A 19676-nucleotide genomic window follows, 5' to 3' on the forward strand; every position below is an offset into this window, starting at 1 on the left:
AAATTCCAAATGATGGTGAGATGTACAAACCTTCATTATTTGAGTTTAAAACCAAAAGCTCCAAAGTGACACTATTTGAAAAGGCGTGTTTTAGAGATAGTAACAAAGAATGCTTCATTAAAGGAGACCCACATCAGCAAAGAATGAAGTTACAATCTGACCATATAACTTGTAGCAAGAAATTGTCCTGAGCAAACAAAATGTGACCTTATATCTTCTAAAAACTGAGCAGAATACTAGACTTCAGGCACTCCAAATGCTAGATTGTCTCGTATCATCAATGTTTTCCGGAGGTCTCGCTCCATGATTGGTCTTTGTGTTCTCCACTTGTGTGCTTCCTGAAGTCCTGGCTCAAAATAGTATATACAAGCTCCAAAACCAACCAATATGAGAATTGAGATCATCAGATACATTGGCACAAACCAATCCAAGAAATGAGGCATAACCACTAGACAAAGAGAAAATAAATATAAAGAACTGGTGTTGGTTGATGAATAGAAAAAGTACAATCAAATGCATAAAATAGTAAGCCAAGCAATCTTGCACAGCTTCAATTTTAGCTTTAGCTCATCAAATATTATTATGAAAATGAGCTAAATGTAGTTCAAACCAAAATGTAAAACTTTCATTTATACAGAATGCACAAAAAGGCTTGAACAACACCTAGAGGTCAGCTGAAAGAGCAACAGCCATGAACATGATTTCTTTTCCCCTCACAAATTTGTTGTATCAACTTGAAGAACATACAAGTTTTTTATCAGCATTTATCTCTACTTTATCCCCATATTCTCATTCTCTCTCTGCAACATACTTTCTCAACTAGCACAGATAACAACCTCTCAGAAGAAAGGAAGGAATTAGTTCAGAATGTTCAGCTGTGATTGATTCATTCATTATAGCAGCTCCTAATTTCCTTCCCCCCCCTTTTTCCTTCAACCTACGTTACATTTTAAGATTTTTTTTGTCTTCTGTAATGTGATAAAATTAAATTTGTCATAAAATAATCTTTTGTCTATCAAACCCAAACAATCTTACCTTGAAAAGCTGGCCTTTTTTTCTCTAAAATGGCTTATTTTAGAATTCTTTGTATTCCTGAGAAGAAATATAATATATCAGAGTAAATTATACAAATGTGCATATTTGCCTCTTACCAGTTTTCAATATTTCAAAACAGATTTATTGATCATTTAAAACAAACTTTATTCCTCCTTTCAATCTTGTTACAATATCCAAAATAAAAATACAACTACAACAGCAGTGTTCCTCAGTCTGCTGCTTCAGATGTGTGGAACTACAACTCCTTCTCCTCCTTGATCTGGTTTAATGTTGGAGTCCTCATGTCTTTTGGTGTTGGGTGACTTCAGTCTCTGTGCTTCCCACCTGGGGCTAGGAAGGCCATGAATTTCATGGCCTACATGGTGACCATGAGCTTGTCCCAAGTAATCTTTGGCCCAAGACTGGCAGGCAATCATACATTAGATGATATGTTCACCTTGGAGCAATTGTGTTATGTGAATATGGAGGGGATTACTTCTAACCTGCTGCCTTGGCCAAAATCACTTCCTGGTCCAACTGAAATGTACTGCCATTTGGGGCCTTCACAGGATATTAAAGTTTTGATTTATAAAACGTTATATGGCTTGACACCTCTGTATCTTCAGGACTCCTCTCTAATCAATGTTGACCCTTTTGAGGAGATCCTCTCAGGAGAAGCTGCTTGTGAGCCCCCAATTCCACAAGGTGAGGGAGATTGAAGCCAGGAGGTGCTGCTTTTCAGTCATGAAAAATTAGCTTGAAGCAAAGCTGGTTTCCTCAGTGATAGTGTTCTGGAAGATAATGAAAGCCGTGTTTTTTTGGAGAACCTTTTTAGAGTGATTGCGCACCATCTGGAACTGGATTTTATTATATATATTTAATGTGGCTATTTTACTTTACTTTTTTAACTAAATGTTTTGAAATCAAATAATTCTAATTTTGTCAGCTATTTTGACAATTCCATTGGTATTGCTCCTACTGCTCCAATAATTACAGGGACATGATGATGATTCATTTTACTTATGTGCTAGCTTTTTTCCAGGACCAGAGCACTTCCTCCACCAACTTTTCCCCACCACAATAACCTTGATATATACCGTAGGCTGGATTAAGATATTACTGGCCCAAAATCACCTAATAATCTTTCTTGACTAAAGGTGACTTGGGTCTTGGCCTCCCAGTCCTAGCCACTACTTAAACCATAACTCTCTATTGGTTAAAGCTCCCCATCCACTTTGTGCCTTGTTTTTTAGTTTGTAAACCTGAGGGCAGGACCTATGTATTTTCATTAGAATCACAGAATTACAGAATTGGAAGGGATCCTCTAAGTCATTGGATCCAATGTTCTTCTCAGTGCAGTGATCTAAATGAAAGCATATCCAACAAATATTTAGCCTCTGGCCAAACACATCCAGTGAAGGGAAACATAGTACCTCTCAGAGTAAATTTTGCAGTTAAACTGCTTGCACCATTAGGAAGGATTTTTGTTGCTGATGGTGTTTTTCACTTTCAATTGGAATCTGCCTTTCTTAAATCTTTTATTCAGTATCCTGCATTCTGGAATGAGAACAGATTTTCTGTGTAGCATCTTTTCAATATGCTTTTTCAGTCTTCTGTGCTCAAGATTAAATGCTTCCAGTTCATTCCATTTCTCTTCACAGTTTCTAGTCCCCTGAACACCCTCTTCTCTGAACCTGTTCCAATTTGTCTGAATTTTTTTTAAGTGCCCAGAATTGACTCACACTGTGGTTAAACCAATATTTTAATCAATGTAAGTGGCTTGGGAAGAAAAATAATTGTTTGAATCTAGGGATAAAAATACAGTAAAATATATATACGTTTGATAATAGAGAACTATAAACCACAAGCCTACAAACCTGTAGAATCCTAGGAGTCAAGAGATGTGCTTTGTGTCCAGAGACTCGCCATGTTCACTGCATTTTTAAAAAGAAATGTAGAAACGTCCATTTTCAACAAGAAAAGAATGAACTTGAACCTCATTTAAATCTTTGTATACTATTAAATGTCTTGCTGTGTTAAAAATATCTTCAGGGAGACACATTTGATGAATTTTATCATGTGCTAAGTCTAGTCAAAGGTAGTTTTCCTAGCTTATGATCAAGCTATGGTGAAGTACCCAACTAGTCTGGGCAAATCTACACTTCTAGCCAACAGAACTGGATGTCCCAAAGCCCCAAAGTTCTGTCCTGTTCCTCTTTTAGAAATATTCAGTACAAACCATGATGGTGTGAAAATGACAAAGTATTTGCTGTGATGTCACAATGCAAACTCTGGCCTTTTGTATTTGTATCCTGGCATTGGAAGTGGTTTGTGCCATGTGGTGATGCAAGTTTTATCGTTTATTCTCCCCTTGCCTCATGCACAGAGACCTATGTTCCCCTTACAATGATTTCAGGGGAAAAAAAATAGAGAAGCTATATATCTATAAACCACTGCTTTTGTGGAATCCTTGGTTGCCCCAGAGACAAAAGATTCCTGTAGGTAGATTAGAAAGCAATTTCCCTATTTCCCCAGATAGAACCAAACCTGGTCCCAAAAGGCTCTTTTGTACAACCCTTGTACAAAAAATTTTGGACAGAAATATGGGGAGTTTTTAAAGGGCTACAATTTAAAAAAAAACATGGTATAAAGGAAGAGCAGAAAAAGGAATCAAATTCCAGAGCTTTGCAGCTTTGGTAGTTCATTTGGATCCTTTTAAAAAATTATTTTGTGGTCTAGATCCAGACTACCTCTCCTCTCTCTTTAGATCAATCCAATGGGACCTTTATGAAAAAAAAATGTTTTGAACCCTTTCTTCTGTCTCCAGGGAAGATGCCTTCAAATTTGCATGCCAGTGGCCTTGAAGTAAGAATCCTTTTGCTCTTTTTCTATTTTTGACTTTGCATTTCAGTTTGTTTTGCATTTTGAACTGAATTACTATTTTTCCCCAGCTAAATTAATCACAATTTAATTTAATTTTAGTATTCTCTATTAAAAACACGTGTATACTTTGATTCCAGTAAAAAAATATAATTGGAAGAGAGCGTTGCATGCATGATAAGTTATTTTTTGATAATAGGTTATTATTTGAAGATCCTTTAGTGAATGGATTCTAAAAGAGGTAATCTAAATCTCAAATCATGTTCTTGAACATATCTGATAACCCTGGAAGTAAGGCTCAATTAACCCCATAGCAAAAATAACAGAACCAACCCAAGAAACTCCTCCACGTAACAAGCACATTTGCCAAATGGCAACCTTTTTGACCCTAAGAATTTTAAAATCATTCTTGGGCACTGGAAATAATCTAAGCAATAGCAAGAAGCAGGTGGTAATAACATCTGAGACCACAGCAGAATAGTGTATTCTCCATTGTGTCTAATGATCTTAAGGATCTACATTTTGCAATACAAAACTCATAGTCACTTCTAGGTTAATATTACCATCCTGACTCTATAAAGTATTCACAAATATTGTTGAGTAAGCAGCATTCACTCCCTAAAACATGTGCTTAGATTGCAACTAAGTTATTAAGATCTCAGTTCTATACTCACTTACCTGGCAATAGAGATTTTCTTCAAAGTGAACACTCACTGTAGAAGAAAACAAAACAAACTATGTAGGGATTATTAGCATTAAATATATCTGAGAGAGCAATTGATTTAGCAATTTACATATTTCAACTGTCTTTTCTCTTCAGCCTCTTGCATAATCCTACCCATCTCTATCCCTCCCCACAATATGATGTCTGGATTTGAACATGTCTGTACTGTGAGGTTTTTTTGTGCTGGTTTATGAAATGGCTGGTGATGTTTAAATGGCTTTTAAAGATTTGAAAGTAAACCTCCATTGCATGTTTGTGTTGCACTTCCACAGACATACAGGTACAAGATAATCCATTCATAAATGGATAAATCATAAAATCATTCTAATCCTTACTCTGCTATGGATAATTGCATCTACGTTCGTTTCTGATGTCTTAAACTGGTGGTGTATCTAAGGAATGTAACATCTGCAGAGTACAAGCTCAAAGGAAGTTCTAAAACACAAGAAGCTGTGTATCATGAGATAATGCAATATTCCATTTTATTTATTATGCCATCATTATGCATTGTAGAAGTAGGTTCAGAATTATCCCAGCATGGAACTCACAAAGATCTTTTAAAACATGACCTAAGATTTGTTATGTGCTGACAAATAAAACCTGTGCACACATATCCCCACAGCAATGTCACAAAAGATGCATCGCCTACCTTGATTCACATGCATACTTCAGGAGATCACTGCTGCTAAGCGAGGTATTCTGGCACCAGGCAGCTTTTGAAGTCCAGTAGCTCGCCACTGTGCACTCAGATGACAAGGCAACGTGTTTCTTCGCCCAAGGCAGCCTGAGTCCTCCAAGTGCCAGAGGAGATTGGTCCAGATCAAAGACAGATGGAGCTGCACTTGTTCTTCATGCAGCATGCTGGTGCATGCGATTGTGAATCATACCCTCAAGCTCACTGCCTGATCATCTGCTGTTGCCAAAGGACACTCCCCCCTCTTCCCCCCATAGATGTACGTTATGCTCTGGACCAGTTTGGCATCTTTCCATCCTGCTCACATTCTAGTGGGCCTCCTCCCTTTCATCCTCACAAAAGAGGCAACATTGTCCCCGACCAATCAAAATGCCAAAGCAAATGAGGACTATCAACTGTTGTCATAGCAACAAGCCCAGAGAGCTCTTCTGTACATGTGAAACAAAGGATAAAGGAGAAGAAAGGGGTTGAGAGATGCTATAAGCCTTGGAAGCCAATTTTTAATTTGACATATGCTTTCAAATGGAGCAACATTGCTAAAATATAACACTTCCTCCTACCTCCCACCCCAAGCCCCACATTCAGGCCATTGCCAAGGCTTTTCTCCAGAACAGTAATAGCCTTTCACATGCATGTTAGGACACAGTGGTGGGGGTGGGCTCAGAGCAGACACCCTGGGAACCTATGAGCTTCAGTGCTGTCAATCAGCACATTGCATATCTAGATATTAAGGTTGCTCGAACTCTTGGATTCAATCTCCCAAAGGGGCTTTGGAGTGCATGCCCTACAAACATAGCCTCTGAGTGCAATCCCTGAAGCAGCTGTATCTCAGGCAAGGATTGCATGGCAGCTGTGGAGGTAGATATGGCTATTCAAAAGTTCTGCAGGGAGGGACTACATCCACACTAGGAAATGCTTTTTGGAGATTGACTCTATCACCCTACATAGCCCTCTTAAACATGCATTATCATGCAGTGAAAAACTATCAGGCACCAATGCTTATAATCATCAACATGAACATGAATTTTGTTCATTTTTCTAAATGTTTTTGAGTACCTAGCTATAAAGCTAGAAACTCTGTTCCATGTGGATTTTTAAAAGTTTGTTACGGAATCAGTCAAACATCTTAAAATATTACTTTCATCCTCCTAAACTCTCATTAATTTTCTGGGGTGACCACCATGGAATACACTTTTGCTTGTTTTTAAGGAGAAGCAAACTAATTATAATGGTTTGTGAGATTCGGTGTCACAAAGTGAATGGTTTCACGGCTTCAAATTCTGGAGTGGTAGTTACTGTTGTAATTATGGAGATATTGTTGTTCTTTTGGGGAGTAGTTTTTGAGATGTTAAAATTTATCTTCTTTATGTCCCGTCGGTTGGCCAAAAATTCTACAGTATACAATAAAAAGCAACTTAACAACACTGAAACAGCAATATTGCAAAAGCATATTGGAGATTTATCTTTGCTTAGAATAGGGCTTAATAGTTTGAATCATGTCCCTAAAATGGCAAAAAGATTGGAATAACTAAATGCCCAGTGGACAGCTACCTTCTAGGCATGAAATCTTTATAGTTACTGGACTCCTCCTCGTCGTCGTCCTCCTCCTGCTGATAGAATAGTAGAAATGTAGAGTTTTCAAATGAAAGCACACTGGCCAGATCACCTTAAGACTGAATTTTTATTGAAAACTCAGAAGACAGTCTGAGACAGTCTGAGCATTTGTCTCTGGCATTTGGCAGCTTTTTCCTATGAAGCAGCTCAGCAAAGTAAACATCTTCACTCTGTTTGAAAATCTAACTTCCCTTGATTTTAATTGTAATTTTTTAAACTATTGTTCATGGGTACTTTTTTTAGCGCTTATAACCTGAATTCTGCCTATCAATTAAATTTTGGTGTTTTTATTGTATAACTGATAAATTACTAATAAATGCATATTGCTATACCCTAAGGGTTGGGCTGCAACAAATAAACAAACAAACCATGGAGTTGTAAGGGACCACAAGGATCATCTAGTCCAATTCTCTGCAATGTAGAGGAAAACCAATTAAACCATCTCAAGGGATGGCTGTCCAGACTTCTTAAAACCTTCCAGAGAGACAGAACTCACAGCCTCTATAGGTAAACTGTTCCATGGTTGTACAGATCTTATTGCCTTGTGGTTTGTCCTTATTTCAAATGAAAACTAGGTAGCTGCAACTTATATCCATTATTTCTGGTCCTAATTTCTGTGGCAATGGAAAATGGTTCCTGACCATCTTCTCTGTGGTACCTTTTTATGTACCTGAAGAGTCACAATATGAGATGGGCTGCTATATAAATTTAATAAATAGCAAACAAACAAGCATTGTTATGTCTCCCCTCAGTCTTCTTTGCTCAGACTGAACTTCCCAGGTTCCTTCACCCTGGCCTCACCAGGTATATCTTCAAGTCCCTGTGTCATTTCCTTAGAACCTGTTTTATCAATATCCTTCTGAAAATGTGGTGCACAGAATTGAACACAGTAATCCAGATGTGGTCTCACCAATGCAGAGTAAGGGGGAATAAGGACTTTATATATCTTTGATACAGTGCTTCTTCTAATGCAGCCAACAACTATGTTATTTCTTATATGAGCTGACCCACACTGCTGGCTCATGTTCAGATTACTGTCAATGACCACACTCAAGTCCTTTGCCAACTAAGGCTTCCAAATCTTGAATCCCCCATCTTGTATGTGACAGAGAATTATGGTTATATTTTTAGTACTCTAAAAGATACCAAATTGAGAAATATGGCTTTATAAGACTCCCAGGTATGTCAAGGGGAACAGATAGAGACACATGGAATGCATCACTGGCAAATCCTTCCAACATCCCCCTACAGGGGCAGAACAGATAATTTGCATGATGGATGCTCCTGCCCAGGAAGCCCATTACAGGTTGTTATATATTAAAAAAGGAGATGGAGGAGAACCAGACACATTTATAGAGCATGGATCTTTGAATGGCTATAATGTAAACTAAATGGAATGAAGTCCAGAGATAAACTTCAAAGAAACACTTTTGTCCCCCCCACCCTCCCCAGGCTTGTCTGCAGTCTTCCCAAAGCCATCTGACTGGCCACCGCTGCTAATAGCTATACTAATGAACTAGAGCAAATCTTCTGTTTTGAATGTGAAACCAAGTCTAGGAAGATAGGGTATTGTTGAGGAAATCTTTGACTTACTCCCAGTCCTTCTGCTCTTCTTCCTATCCACTATTCTCTGCTGCCATTCAAAGATCCAACCCATTCAATCCTTGTGTTGGCACGTTTCATCTTTTTGATCATAGACACGCAGTCCCAGGTGGAGCAGGATGACTCCTAGCTGAGTCAATTAACACTAGATCATTAAGAGAAAAGGGGGGAAAGAATACCTAATCACACTCATCTCCATATCCTTTTTCCCTGGTGCTCTCCATGCCCCCCTCAGGCTTCCAAGCAGAGCTGAGCAGCACTAGTTTCAGTTTCTCTAGGGGTTAGCCAAATAACAGCAGCAGCGGGCAGAAGGTTGTTCCTGCATTTTGAACAACTTCTTAAAGAAATACATCTGCCTTTGTCATTGTCTCTTACCCAGGAAAGAGCTCTTGGTTTCAGACCAAAATTACAGCTCCATATCCAGCATAGCACTTGAGATTTACATTTGAGTAAACATGTATAAGCTTGACTCCAGATACTGGTCTGCTTGAGTTCATCCATTTCAATTTCCTGCCTATTTTTCAAAAATAGTGACTCATTCCTCTTGCCTTGAATTTTACATTTGGAATACTGTCTTAACTTTCTACAGTGATTGCAAAAAAGCTTATTTCTGGATTGAGCTGATGCTTTTTGATTAGAAGTCAATGAACTTGCACAGACTAATATAGAATTCATTTTAAGAATTCATTAAATCTGGGAGCACAGATAAGTATATTCTATCTTTGAAAAGAAAAAACCCCCAGTAATCCCCAAATCCAAGGCTGCAAAGTAGTATGATCAATTGGAGCAAGTGACAGCCTATCAAGGTTGCAGCTTGTTTCCTCTAACTTTTCTCACAGGACTCTATCAAATGCTGTCTTCAAGTCATTATTAGGTGCAGGTATTGAACTGAGTCCATAATTGTGCTGTTCTTACTAGCAGATATTTCCATATAAAATTTTTAAGAAAGTTGCTAGGTTCTGTTTCATTGCAATTGCCATCAAAAGTCAAAGGCCTTAAATTCACCTAAACCTAGATCAACTGGCTGTCATTTTGTAGACAAAAATTGTAGTTTTCCAATCTCAGTTACTGCCTTATTGGGTATCATTATTTAATAATTTGGATTTATGCATTTACGTACCTTATTTGATTCCATGTGTTTTTAATTTACTTATTTTATAAGCATTTTTAAAATTTGGTCTTTGACCATAAACAAACTTGTAAAAAATAAGGCTGCAAAAGTGTAATGGAAAAATCAAGACAATTGTTTTCCAATACAAAAACAAAAGCCATTTTTGACAGGTCAATGCAGTTTTCTTTCTGTTTTGGTCTTCTTCTATAGACTAGGATGGACAAGAACACCCCTAATCCTCCAGGGTTTTAAGCTTCCTTCTACAGTGTTCAAAATCTGTGCTGCTATATACTTCAAAGTCAAATTGATGCTATATTGAGCTGTACTAACAAGCATTTAAAGGATACAACCCAAAAGAGTCTTCCTGGAAGCCATAGATGACATTCTAGAATGGAGTAAAGGTGCGGCTTTTCCAACAAATTCTTGGAACAGGACACTGTCCCAGTATATGCAGAGTTGATGCTTTACAGTTCTATTTTGAATATTGTGTTTGATTTGTTATTTTAATGTGGGTTTATATGATTAAATATAGTGTTACTGTGAATCACCCAGAGTTTAATAAGCAAGAGACATACAGTATTGTGCAAAGGTTTTAGGCAGGTGTGAAAAAATGCTGTAAAGTAAGAATGCTTTCAAAAATATATATTGTAATTGTTTAATGTTTATCAATTTACAAAATGCAAAGTGAACAAACAGAAGAGAAATCCAAATCAAATCAATATTTGGTGTGACTACCCTTTGGCTTCAAACCAGCATCAATTTTTACACTTGCACACTTTGTACACTTGCACAAAGTCAGGATCTTGTAGGATTAGAGTCAGATGTATGATTAACCAATTATACCAAGCAGGTGCTAATGATCATCAATTTCATATGTAGGTTGAAACAGTCATTAACTGAAACAGAAAGAGCTGTGTAGGAGGCTTAAAACTGGGTGAGGAACAGCTAAACTCTGCTACTAAGGTGAGCTTGTGGAAGACAGTGTCATGTCACAGATCATACACCATGGCAAGACTGAGCACAGCAACAAGATACAAGGAAGTTATACTGCATCAGCAAGGTCTCTCCTAGGCAAACATTTGAAAGCAGACTGGAGTTTCAAAACGCGCTGTTCAAGCTCTTTTGAAGAAACACAAAGAAACGGGTAACACTGAGGACCGTAGATGCAGTGGTTGGCCAAGGAAACTTAATGCAGCAGATGAAAGACATATCATGCTTACTTCCCTTCAACATCAGAAGATGTCCAGCAGTGCCGTCAGCACAGAACTGGTGGAAACCAGTGGGACCCAGGTACACCCATCTACTGTCCGGACAAATTTGGCCAGAAGTGGCCTTCATGGAAGAATTGTGGCCAAAAAGCCATACCTCCAATGTGGAAACAAGGGTAAGTGGCTCAACTATGTATGAAAACATAGGAACAGGGTGCAGAAAAATGGCAGCAGGTGCTCTGGACTGATGAATCAAAATTTAATATTTGGCTGTAGCAGGAGGCAGTTTGTTTGCCAAAGGGCTGGAGAGTGGTACAATAATTAGTGTCTGCAGGCAACAGTGAAGCATGGTAGAGGTTCCTTGCAAATCTGGGGCTGCACTTCTGCAAATGGACTTGGAGATTTGGTCAAGATCAATGGTGTCCTCAATGCTGAGAAATACAGGCAGATACTTATCCATCATGCTGTACCATCAGGGAGGCATGTGATTGGGCCCAAATTGATTCTGCAGGACAACGACCCCAAACATACAGCCAATGTCATGAAGAACTCTCTTCAGCATAAAGAAGAAAAAGGAGTCCTGGAAGTGATGGTTTTGCCCCCAGAGCCCTGATCTCAACATCATCAAGTCTGTCTGGGATTACATGAAGAGACAGAAGGATTTGAGGCAGCCTACATCCACAGGAGATCTGTGGTTAGTTCTCCAAGATGTTTGGAACAACCTACCTGCTGAGTTCCTTCAAAAACTGTGTACAAGTGTACCTAGGAGAACTGATGCTATTTTGAAGGCAAAGGGTGGTCACACCAAATTTTGATTTGTTTTTTTCTTCTGTTTGCTCACTTTGCATTTTGTAAATTGATAAACATAAACAATTATAATATATATTTTTGAAAGCATTCTTGCTTTACGGCATTTTTTCACACCTGGCTAAAACTTTTGCACAGTACTGTATAAATGTTATAAATAATCAGGACATAAGCAGTCAATGTTTTTAAAGAGAAGAAATTCCTTTAAAATCAATACACTGAAACATTTACATTTAGTTTTACAAATAAATATACAAAATGAATTTTTAAAAATATAGTAAACCATTTTATTAAAATATTTGTATATCATGACCCATTTAAAAAAAAAACTTGAAGCAGTTTACAATAAAACACACCTTATTGCTACATAAAACAGTACTGGGGCTAACAACTCTGCCTTCTTAAATATAAAGAGAGCAAAATAAGAGAAAATTCCATGAGAATTACAAGCACTTAAGTTTCCCTTTTCATTATTCTTTCAATCTCCTCTTAGCCCATTCAGTGTTCAAAGTACCTGATCCTTATCAAGAACTGAATTTGGGAATTTCAAACAAGGGATAGCAATTTTCTCTCAATGTAGAGCACTGGGGACAGATAAGAGCAAAGGGATTTTACAAGCCTGAACAAGGTAGGCGCAGGTGAACCGGTTCTGAGTTTTCCCCCTTGAGAAGCCAAATAAAAGTAAGTAGGTCATGAAAGCAGCAGCAGCAGCAGCATTGTGCTCTTGGGAGTCTAGGTTTCATGAACAGCCCTAATTTTAGCTTTCCCTGACAACAGAACAACTGAGTTAAAACTGGGTGGTGCTGTTTGATGAGCCACTAAACTGCCTAGGCCGGAGAAAGGCACCTTTTGGTAGCCAAGAGCCACGCTTGTTACATGGAGGAGGTGTGAAATATGATACTGGCATTTCGCTCTCTTTCCTTTTTAATGTGATGTGCCTGCTTGGGGGGTTATGCTCCAGTTTTCATTCATGCGACGTTTCCAAGCCATCAGTTTTCAGTTCATTGTTACCCAATAAAAGCAAAACGGAGATTTCGGGCTGCACGTAGCCTTTGGAGGATCGGCTACCCACACTGACTTAGCAAGAAGAGAGGGATAAGGAAAATTAAACCTGTGCCAAAATTCCCTCTTTTATACAAAATGCATGTCTTGTCCTCTTTCGGGGCCACTAAGTTTATGATAACACAGAGGCTCATGCTTGCAGATTCACCTGCCGTTGCAGATAGTCGCCCCATTCAGGAGACCCTGCAGGAAGCCCAGCGCTGCCGGTAATTACCCCTGCCGCCCCGTATCCTCAGAAGAGGCACCAAAGAGAAAACAGCGCATGCTCCAGAACGCCGGGCTCGCAACCGGTTCTGCGGCAAATGGCGAGAAAACCAGATCTTCTGAAGTAACGCGCCTGCGCACAATGTCTTACATTCGCCGCGCCACCGTCGAGTGCACATGCGCAGTAAAGAGTTCTAGTTCCTGAATGCGTCTTCCAACCCCGCCCTCTGACCGCCCGTAGGGACGATCTAACAGGCGTTATGGTGACGTTAGTTGGCGGTAGTTTGAAAAGGAGAACGCGCTTCTCTTAGTTGTGATAATGTCGATGTTGGCTGCTTTTGGCAAACTCCCGACGCTTAATTCCGCGACCATTTTGGTACGTATCGTAAAATTTATAAAATAATAGTTCATGCAGGTGACGTCTGCGCTGACGACGTCTCTTCCTCGGCTAGCACTTCTGAGGTCCTTACTTGAAAACGGGTAGAAAAAGTGAATCCGTCGCCCAGCCAACGGTCGCGAGGCTGGTCTCTTTTTAGCCCGCCCACCAGCTGCTTCTAACTGGATGACTTATGCTCGACGCGGGAGTTGCGCTGAAAATCTTCTTTCCAAGGCGCGACATGATTTCGCTTCGTTATGGAGTAACGATCTCGATCCGAAGGAGAATTCTGCAACGGCAGATGAAACTCTGCGAGCATGAACTTCTGTATTTATTACTTTTAGCATGCCTGGTCCGGGCAGTTGACAGCAGCTCCTTAGCCCATCTCCAGAAAAGCTCCCAAGGCTTGGAACATCTGGAACTTCCAGATGTATAGGCTAGATTAGGAAGTTGAAAAAGCATATTGGATGCAAATCACTTCCTTAGTGTTGCCCAGGAAACTAAAGGGAGTGTTGAACATGACACGTTTTTGACCTGTTATATTGAAGAGAAAGACTGTTATCTACTAAATTCCTCCCGGTTAATGGTAATTTTTTTCTACTGAATCTGATAAGATTCAACAAACAGATTGGATCTGATAATAGAAGAATGACGGCAGAGAAAGTATAGCAGACTAGAACTGATCACTGTTTTTCTTGCAGCTATTTGGACTAACTGTTTTTTTTCCTCATTAATAGTTGGTGGGAACAAATGATATTTTCCAGCAGCAACTAGCAGAAACTATTCTTAAGGAAAAACAAGATTTGAAAATAAATATGTAAGTAGTGGAAAAAAGAGTCCACTTAAAAAATCATTGCCTGAACTTTAGTTCTTATATGCATTTTGTGGAATTTTATAGAATTCTATTCTATTCTAAAGTGATGACTGTTGTGGTTTATGGTAAAGTGTTGTGTTTAAAAATGAGGAAATCTTTGCCTGTGGAGCTGGGTTTTTTGTTTTTTGTTTTGGTCAATTTCTGGGAATGATTTGGACTGTACACTAATACATTCTGTTTTCTGTCAAAAAAAAAAAAGAAGCAAGGGGTAATCCTAGCTATCTAGATAATTAATAGTTTGCTGGTTGATGACTGAAATAAAGAGACTTGACTATTTAATGGAGCTGTTATAGTGTTCAGCAAGTGTAGAAATAATATTTCCTGCCGCTATCTGATACATTCCAGGTTTATGTCACCTTTTGGCTTATTATAATGGGATTGTAGTCCAGCACCCTCGGAACATGCCTAGTAGAAGAAGCTATCTTCAGATATAGTCATTTAAAACTAGTACTTAGGTATAACCATACTATGTCACATTTGCTACTAATTTTTCTTTCTGAAGTGCTGTGCTGTACAGAGTAGTCCCTGGGTTAAGAATGCCTGGTTTACGGATGACCCATAGTTAGGAGTGGAGCTTATTTAGCAAAATTCAAGTTAAATAGACAATGATTTGAGTGAATCATTGAGTGAATACACAATGGTTCAAGTTAATTACACAATACTATGTTTACAGTATTATACAATAATATTGTTCTGGCTTACATACAAATTCAACTTAAGAACAGACCTTGGAAACAGAACTCATTCTTAAACTGGGGACTACCTGTAGTTTCGTTTAATACTTCAGTATTAATATTTTCTTTTCCTATAAAGCTTCTTTAGAACAAACTTGTTGGTTTCGGACTGTTGACAAAAAATGCAGTGTTTTTTTTTTTAGCCATTTGGCAGCTTCTCTTCCTCTACCTGTGGAGAGAGACCACATTCGACCAAGGATTGATTTGATTGTCTTTATGATTAACATTCAAAGCAAATACAGGTATGAACAGAAATAATAAGTTTGACAGAAGGGAGGTGTTTGTTTAATTGTTAATTTGGGCAAAGTGCAGCAAACACAAGGGGGGAACATAAGTTTATATATTTGCACTGAATAGGTTTACAAGTTATAAGTTTTCATTTTCAAATATCTTGCTCAAGTATGTTAGAATGAAATCCCATTTAATGTATTGTTAGTATCTTACTAAAATAATAGCTTTTATTTCTTCTAAATCTGAATGATATCTAAAAAAATTGGCTCCTCCAGGAATTCAGTAACATGAAAGGGCTATATAGAAACTGAAAGAGCAATTATTTTCTAATCAAAATGTAGAAAAGAACCTTTGAAACATAAGCATTTGAAACATAAGCATTTGAAACAGGGCCTCTTTCTCTTTTTCTTATGATTTATTATAAGCTTTTATCACTATATCATGAATACAGGGGTTTCTTTTGCATTTGTAAAAAAAAAACCCTACATTTTATTTCCTTTTATCTGCTTTTCTGCCAGTTTTGAGGATATAGAAGCTTCCCTGATACATGTAGATGCAAACTTTTTCCTTGGAAAAGTGTGCCTTCTGGTTACTGGTGGTATGTATGAAATACATTTGCTGTTTAAAACACAATCTGTCAAGTCTTTGATGTATTAAAGTCAGTTTTACTTAGCAACTGGTACTTTATCTCAAATGTAGCAGAGTTGCTACTTAAATTCTAACTGCTAACTAGTGCTCCATCTCTTGCATACTTGTGTTCTTCTGCTTAATAATCTGTAACCATTTGTTTCTATTGGAAGAAAGTAATTTATTATTCCAGGATCAGCTATGTTTAATGTACTTTTTATTCAGGGCTTAAATATATATGCTTACTGTTTTTACAAGTAATTTATTATTGATGATATTAAATAAAAGTAAACAAAATAATATCATACCCGGAAAAAAATAAGACTGAAAATGTCTTCCTTTCTTGTCTTTTTAAAAAAATAGTAGGTAGAATGAATCAAATCAGTGTGGATATGGATGCTATCTGGAAGCTAGCAGATCGTTACTGTAGCCCTGTCTTGTTCTGTGAGCTTGAAGTAAGACCTCTCATTTTTTAAAATTATATATAATTGTATCATTTTGGGCAACAAATTCATTTTGCAGTCTAATACCAATATATGCCAGTATGTAAATAATCAGCCTTATCTTTTACATAGGTTAACATTCTTCTTGTTTCTGTTTCCAATTATTGGATCACTGTCCCTGTTTGTTATCCATCTCAGTGTTCATTTAACAATCTGGCAAAGGTTATTTTATGGTATTTTCACCATTGTCAGTCTATGAGTAACTGCATGCTTGTGGTCAGTAGGGTTCAGTTTTTTCCACCTTGCCCAGTGGGTTGCTTGGAGAAGTTGGCATAACTTCTAAAACGAAGCACAGCTGATTGGCCCTTGATCTGCCAGTTCCTACCCTTGAGCTATAAAAATAACCAAGAGTGAGGAAAGCTTATGGACAATTATTGATTTCACTAACAGTTATAATTCTTGTGCTTATTCATAAAGCTAAGGTATTGTGGTTGTCAAGAATTGCTTCTGCCCTGCTCAGTATCTAGGTGAAATCTCCCTTTGGCTTTTCCTGGTAGAAGAGGGTGATCTGGAATAATCACAATTAATGTAACAGTCAAATTTCCAAAATTTTGAGCTTGGAAGAAAGAGAGATTATAGTGCAACTGCTTGGATGATTAAGGCCTGTTGCTCACCAAGGGTGGCATCACTTCTGTCACAGCAAACAAACCTACTTTTGACTATAATTGACTAACAGCAAAGCATATTTGCAGTCCTCATTTTCAGTTGGGATGTTAGGGTTCTTCCTTCCTTGCCCATGCAAACTGAATTCTGGTTTGGAACTCTCTACTTGCTGCAGAGGAATGGTTGAAATTTGGCTTGCTTGCATAAAGCATTGTACAGATCTGCTCTGTGTGCAACTGGCAGTGCACTTCCTCTGGCAGATCATGAAACTAGCTGCAGTAATTCAGTATAAGTGGCCTTTTGGACTTACCCAGTTCTGCAGAGCAAGAATATATTTGACTGTTCCTGCTGTCTTTACATCAGATAACAGTTATGTGTACCTATTAAAAAGGTTGTTTGATCTTTTGTTTTCCTTTTTTCAGTGCGAAAAGGTCAGAACTGTCACAGCTCAGAGACTTCTCCGGATGTTACAAGTATGCGCTGGTCATGTACCGGGGATCTCTTCCCTCTCTTTCAGTTCTTTAATGAAAAGCTCCATTGATGACTCAAACTATATGGCATAAAACATTTTTCAGTTTTATTATCTGTGATTTCTGAGGGAACTGAATTTTTCTTTTTTAACATAAGCATCACTCTGTCAGAAATAAGTCTTATGTACTATTTTTCATAAGGGACAGGAGCTGGAGAAATAGACTTTAGGTGTCTTAAAGAAACCAAATTAGCCTGCACTTCTCAGGCAATTTGGAGTTGGGATTGTCTTAGTCGGACATCTTATGTTCCCATATATGTTTGGCCTAATTAGGGAACTGTGATATCCCATTCTCAGAGCCTAGTTCTCAGGTATAGAGCAGGCAGCCAAAATGGTTGATATGTAAGCCCAGGTACAATACATGCAAATTGTTGTTTCCAGAATGAATTGCTAGAGCAAGTTTCTTAATTCCAGTTATGTACAGATAAATATCTCCAGTGTCTTCAGGATCTTCATTGAGAAAAGTGTCTTTCTCACAGATCTGTATATCAAGCAAAATGAAAGCCTTGCAGTCTTTAACAATAAGCATTATTCTATAAAGCAGAACCTCACCGATACGTTGGGCAAAAAAAAGAGTAGATATTTGATTAATTTTAGAGCAACTGGCCTTTTGGATAATTAGAGATACATATCCAATCAAACTGAACTATATTATTTCCATTCATAATAGCAAAACAGTATCAGAAAATCAAGATTTAGCATCAAGATAGTGCAGCTTCTTTAAGACTGTTTTGTATGGAAAACAAGCATTTTTTTCAGAAGAGTTTAGCTTTTCTATTCTTGAGATTAATGATTGGATCTGTAATTGTAGATAGCTTTAGAAGTATTTGGCGTTAGTTGTGTTAAAAGTCTTCTTTGTTATTAAAAAAAGATGTTCTACTTGCAACATAGTCTGTGTATTAAAGGATCGACCTTCTAATCTGTAATCCTACACAACTGAATGTGGAAGCATTGTAGTAATACCTTGTGACAAAATAAACAGATTTTATTTATGTTTACATTTGACCCTACCTTATTTTCAGTCAGGTATATGTGGGGCTGCTTGCTGAGCAGGAATTTGCAAAAACTTATTAGAATACTGCCAGCCCCATTACTTTTAATAAGAGTATGGAAGCAACTACTACCCTGTCATAAAATGTTAAATCTGGAAAATGAAGAGTAGATGTCATAGCATTAAGCTGCTGTATACACAAACATCTGACCTGCAAGCATCTCAACATGATTTGCTCCTTCCAAACCCATTTCTGTGAAACTAATGAAATACTGAATTCAAAGTGTCAACAGTATGTTAAATGTTCCTATAATTAACTCTCATATGGGTAGCTGGAAATGGATGGGAGAGAAGAAGAATGAACCCATCAGATTGGCCAGAATCAATACTGGCTATTTGGCTAAATTCTATTTCTAGTTTATAGTTATAATCCAGACATAGCTGTATAACTGCTTAATTAGTACCACCACCTTGCCCGGAGAAACCTTGTAGAAGAAACCAAATCAATAACAGAGAGAAAGAGAGGGAGGTGAATATCTTCTGCCAAAATTATTGCAGCACGGTAGTTTTTGAATATGTGCTTCGGCATGCACATATGCAGGTAGAGAAAAATAGAAATGATAGCACTAAATAAGCATGAACTATAAAAACTGGTACAATTATTACAGAAAGTAGATCTAATCTTTCTGGATTGGTGGGCGCAAGTTTGAAAGTATGTTATGAATCCACTTTAGCTTTGCTCTTTGCCTACACCTATGGTCAAATTCCAAAGGAGTTGCATCTAGTGAACATTGTTCCTATATATATAAAAAGGGTAGAAATGTCAACACTGAAAATTGCAGACTATCAGGCAGCTCAACACAGTTAGCAAGCTCAATGTGAGACACCTGGCATAGAAATTCCACGACTGGCTGGAGCAGGAAAATCTACCTGCAGATGAACAGGATGGCTCCAGGGAAGGCCAATCCATGACAGTGTCTAATATTCCAGCAACTCATTGAAAAAGACTCCTCCTCCAAGGTGGCATCTCTTTATGCTGCCTTCATAGATTTTAAAGCAGCATTTGATTCCATCTCATAAGTCAAATTGTGAGAGAAGCTGGAAGCCCCCTTGATTGACTGGCACCTGTTATACCTAATATAGATGCTACATGAAGGCACATCTCTCAAAGTAAATTGCAACTCCCAGAGCTATTTTACTAGTGCTACTGAAAGCTGGAAAGCTGTCAAGCCAGGCTACATACTGGCTCTAAGTCTTTTCAACTTCT

The 19676-nt window shown here is 38.0% G+C and overlaps 2 protein-coding genes across 5 annotated transcripts; one reads left to right on the plus strand and one right to left on the minus strand.

Moving 5' to 3' along the window:
• Nucleotides 1-236: 236 nt before the first annotated feature.
• Nucleotides 237-443, minus strand: SMIM45 (small integral membrane protein 45). The gene has a single exon (XM_088141547.1). It carries the CDS (start codon nucleotides 441-443, stop codon nucleotides 237-239), a length of 207 nt encoding a protein of 68 aa, XP_087997673.1.
• Nucleotides 444-13171: 12728 nt separating this feature from the next.
• On the plus strand, nucleotides 13172-18400 carry CENPM (centromere protein M). 4 transcript variants are annotated; one of them, XM_015888108.3, is made up of 6 exons: nucleotides 13172-13317; nucleotides 14055-14134; nucleotides 15054-15167; nucleotides 15675-15754; nucleotides 16147-16238; nucleotides 17312-18400. In XM_015888108.3, exons 1-6 carry the CDS (start codon nucleotides 13261-13263, stop codon nucleotides 17450-17452), a joined length of 564 nt encoding a protein of 187 aa, XP_015743594.1. In that variant the 5' UTR covers nucleotides 13172-13260; the 3' UTR covers nucleotides 17453-18400. The 4 variants fall into 4 exon arrangements, with proteins under 4 accessions (XP_015743594.1, XP_007428496.1, XP_025022561.1 ...); XM_007428434.3 differs by having other exon boundaries at nucleotides 15069-15167; XM_025166793.2 differs by lacking the exon at nucleotides 13172-13317 and adding an exon at nucleotides 13356-13903.
• Nucleotides 18401-19676: the final 1276 nt, after the last annotated feature.

The sequence above is a fragment of the Python bivittatus genome, unplaced genomic scaffold (genome assembly GCF_059951505.1).
Source record: "Python bivittatus isolate LINGU-HERP-01145 unplaced genomic scaffold, Pbiv_v1 ctg000330_np1212, whole genome shotgun sequence".
Taxonomy (NCBI): domain Eukaryota; kingdom Metazoa; phylum Chordata; class Lepidosauria; order Squamata; family Pythonidae; genus Python; species Python bivittatus.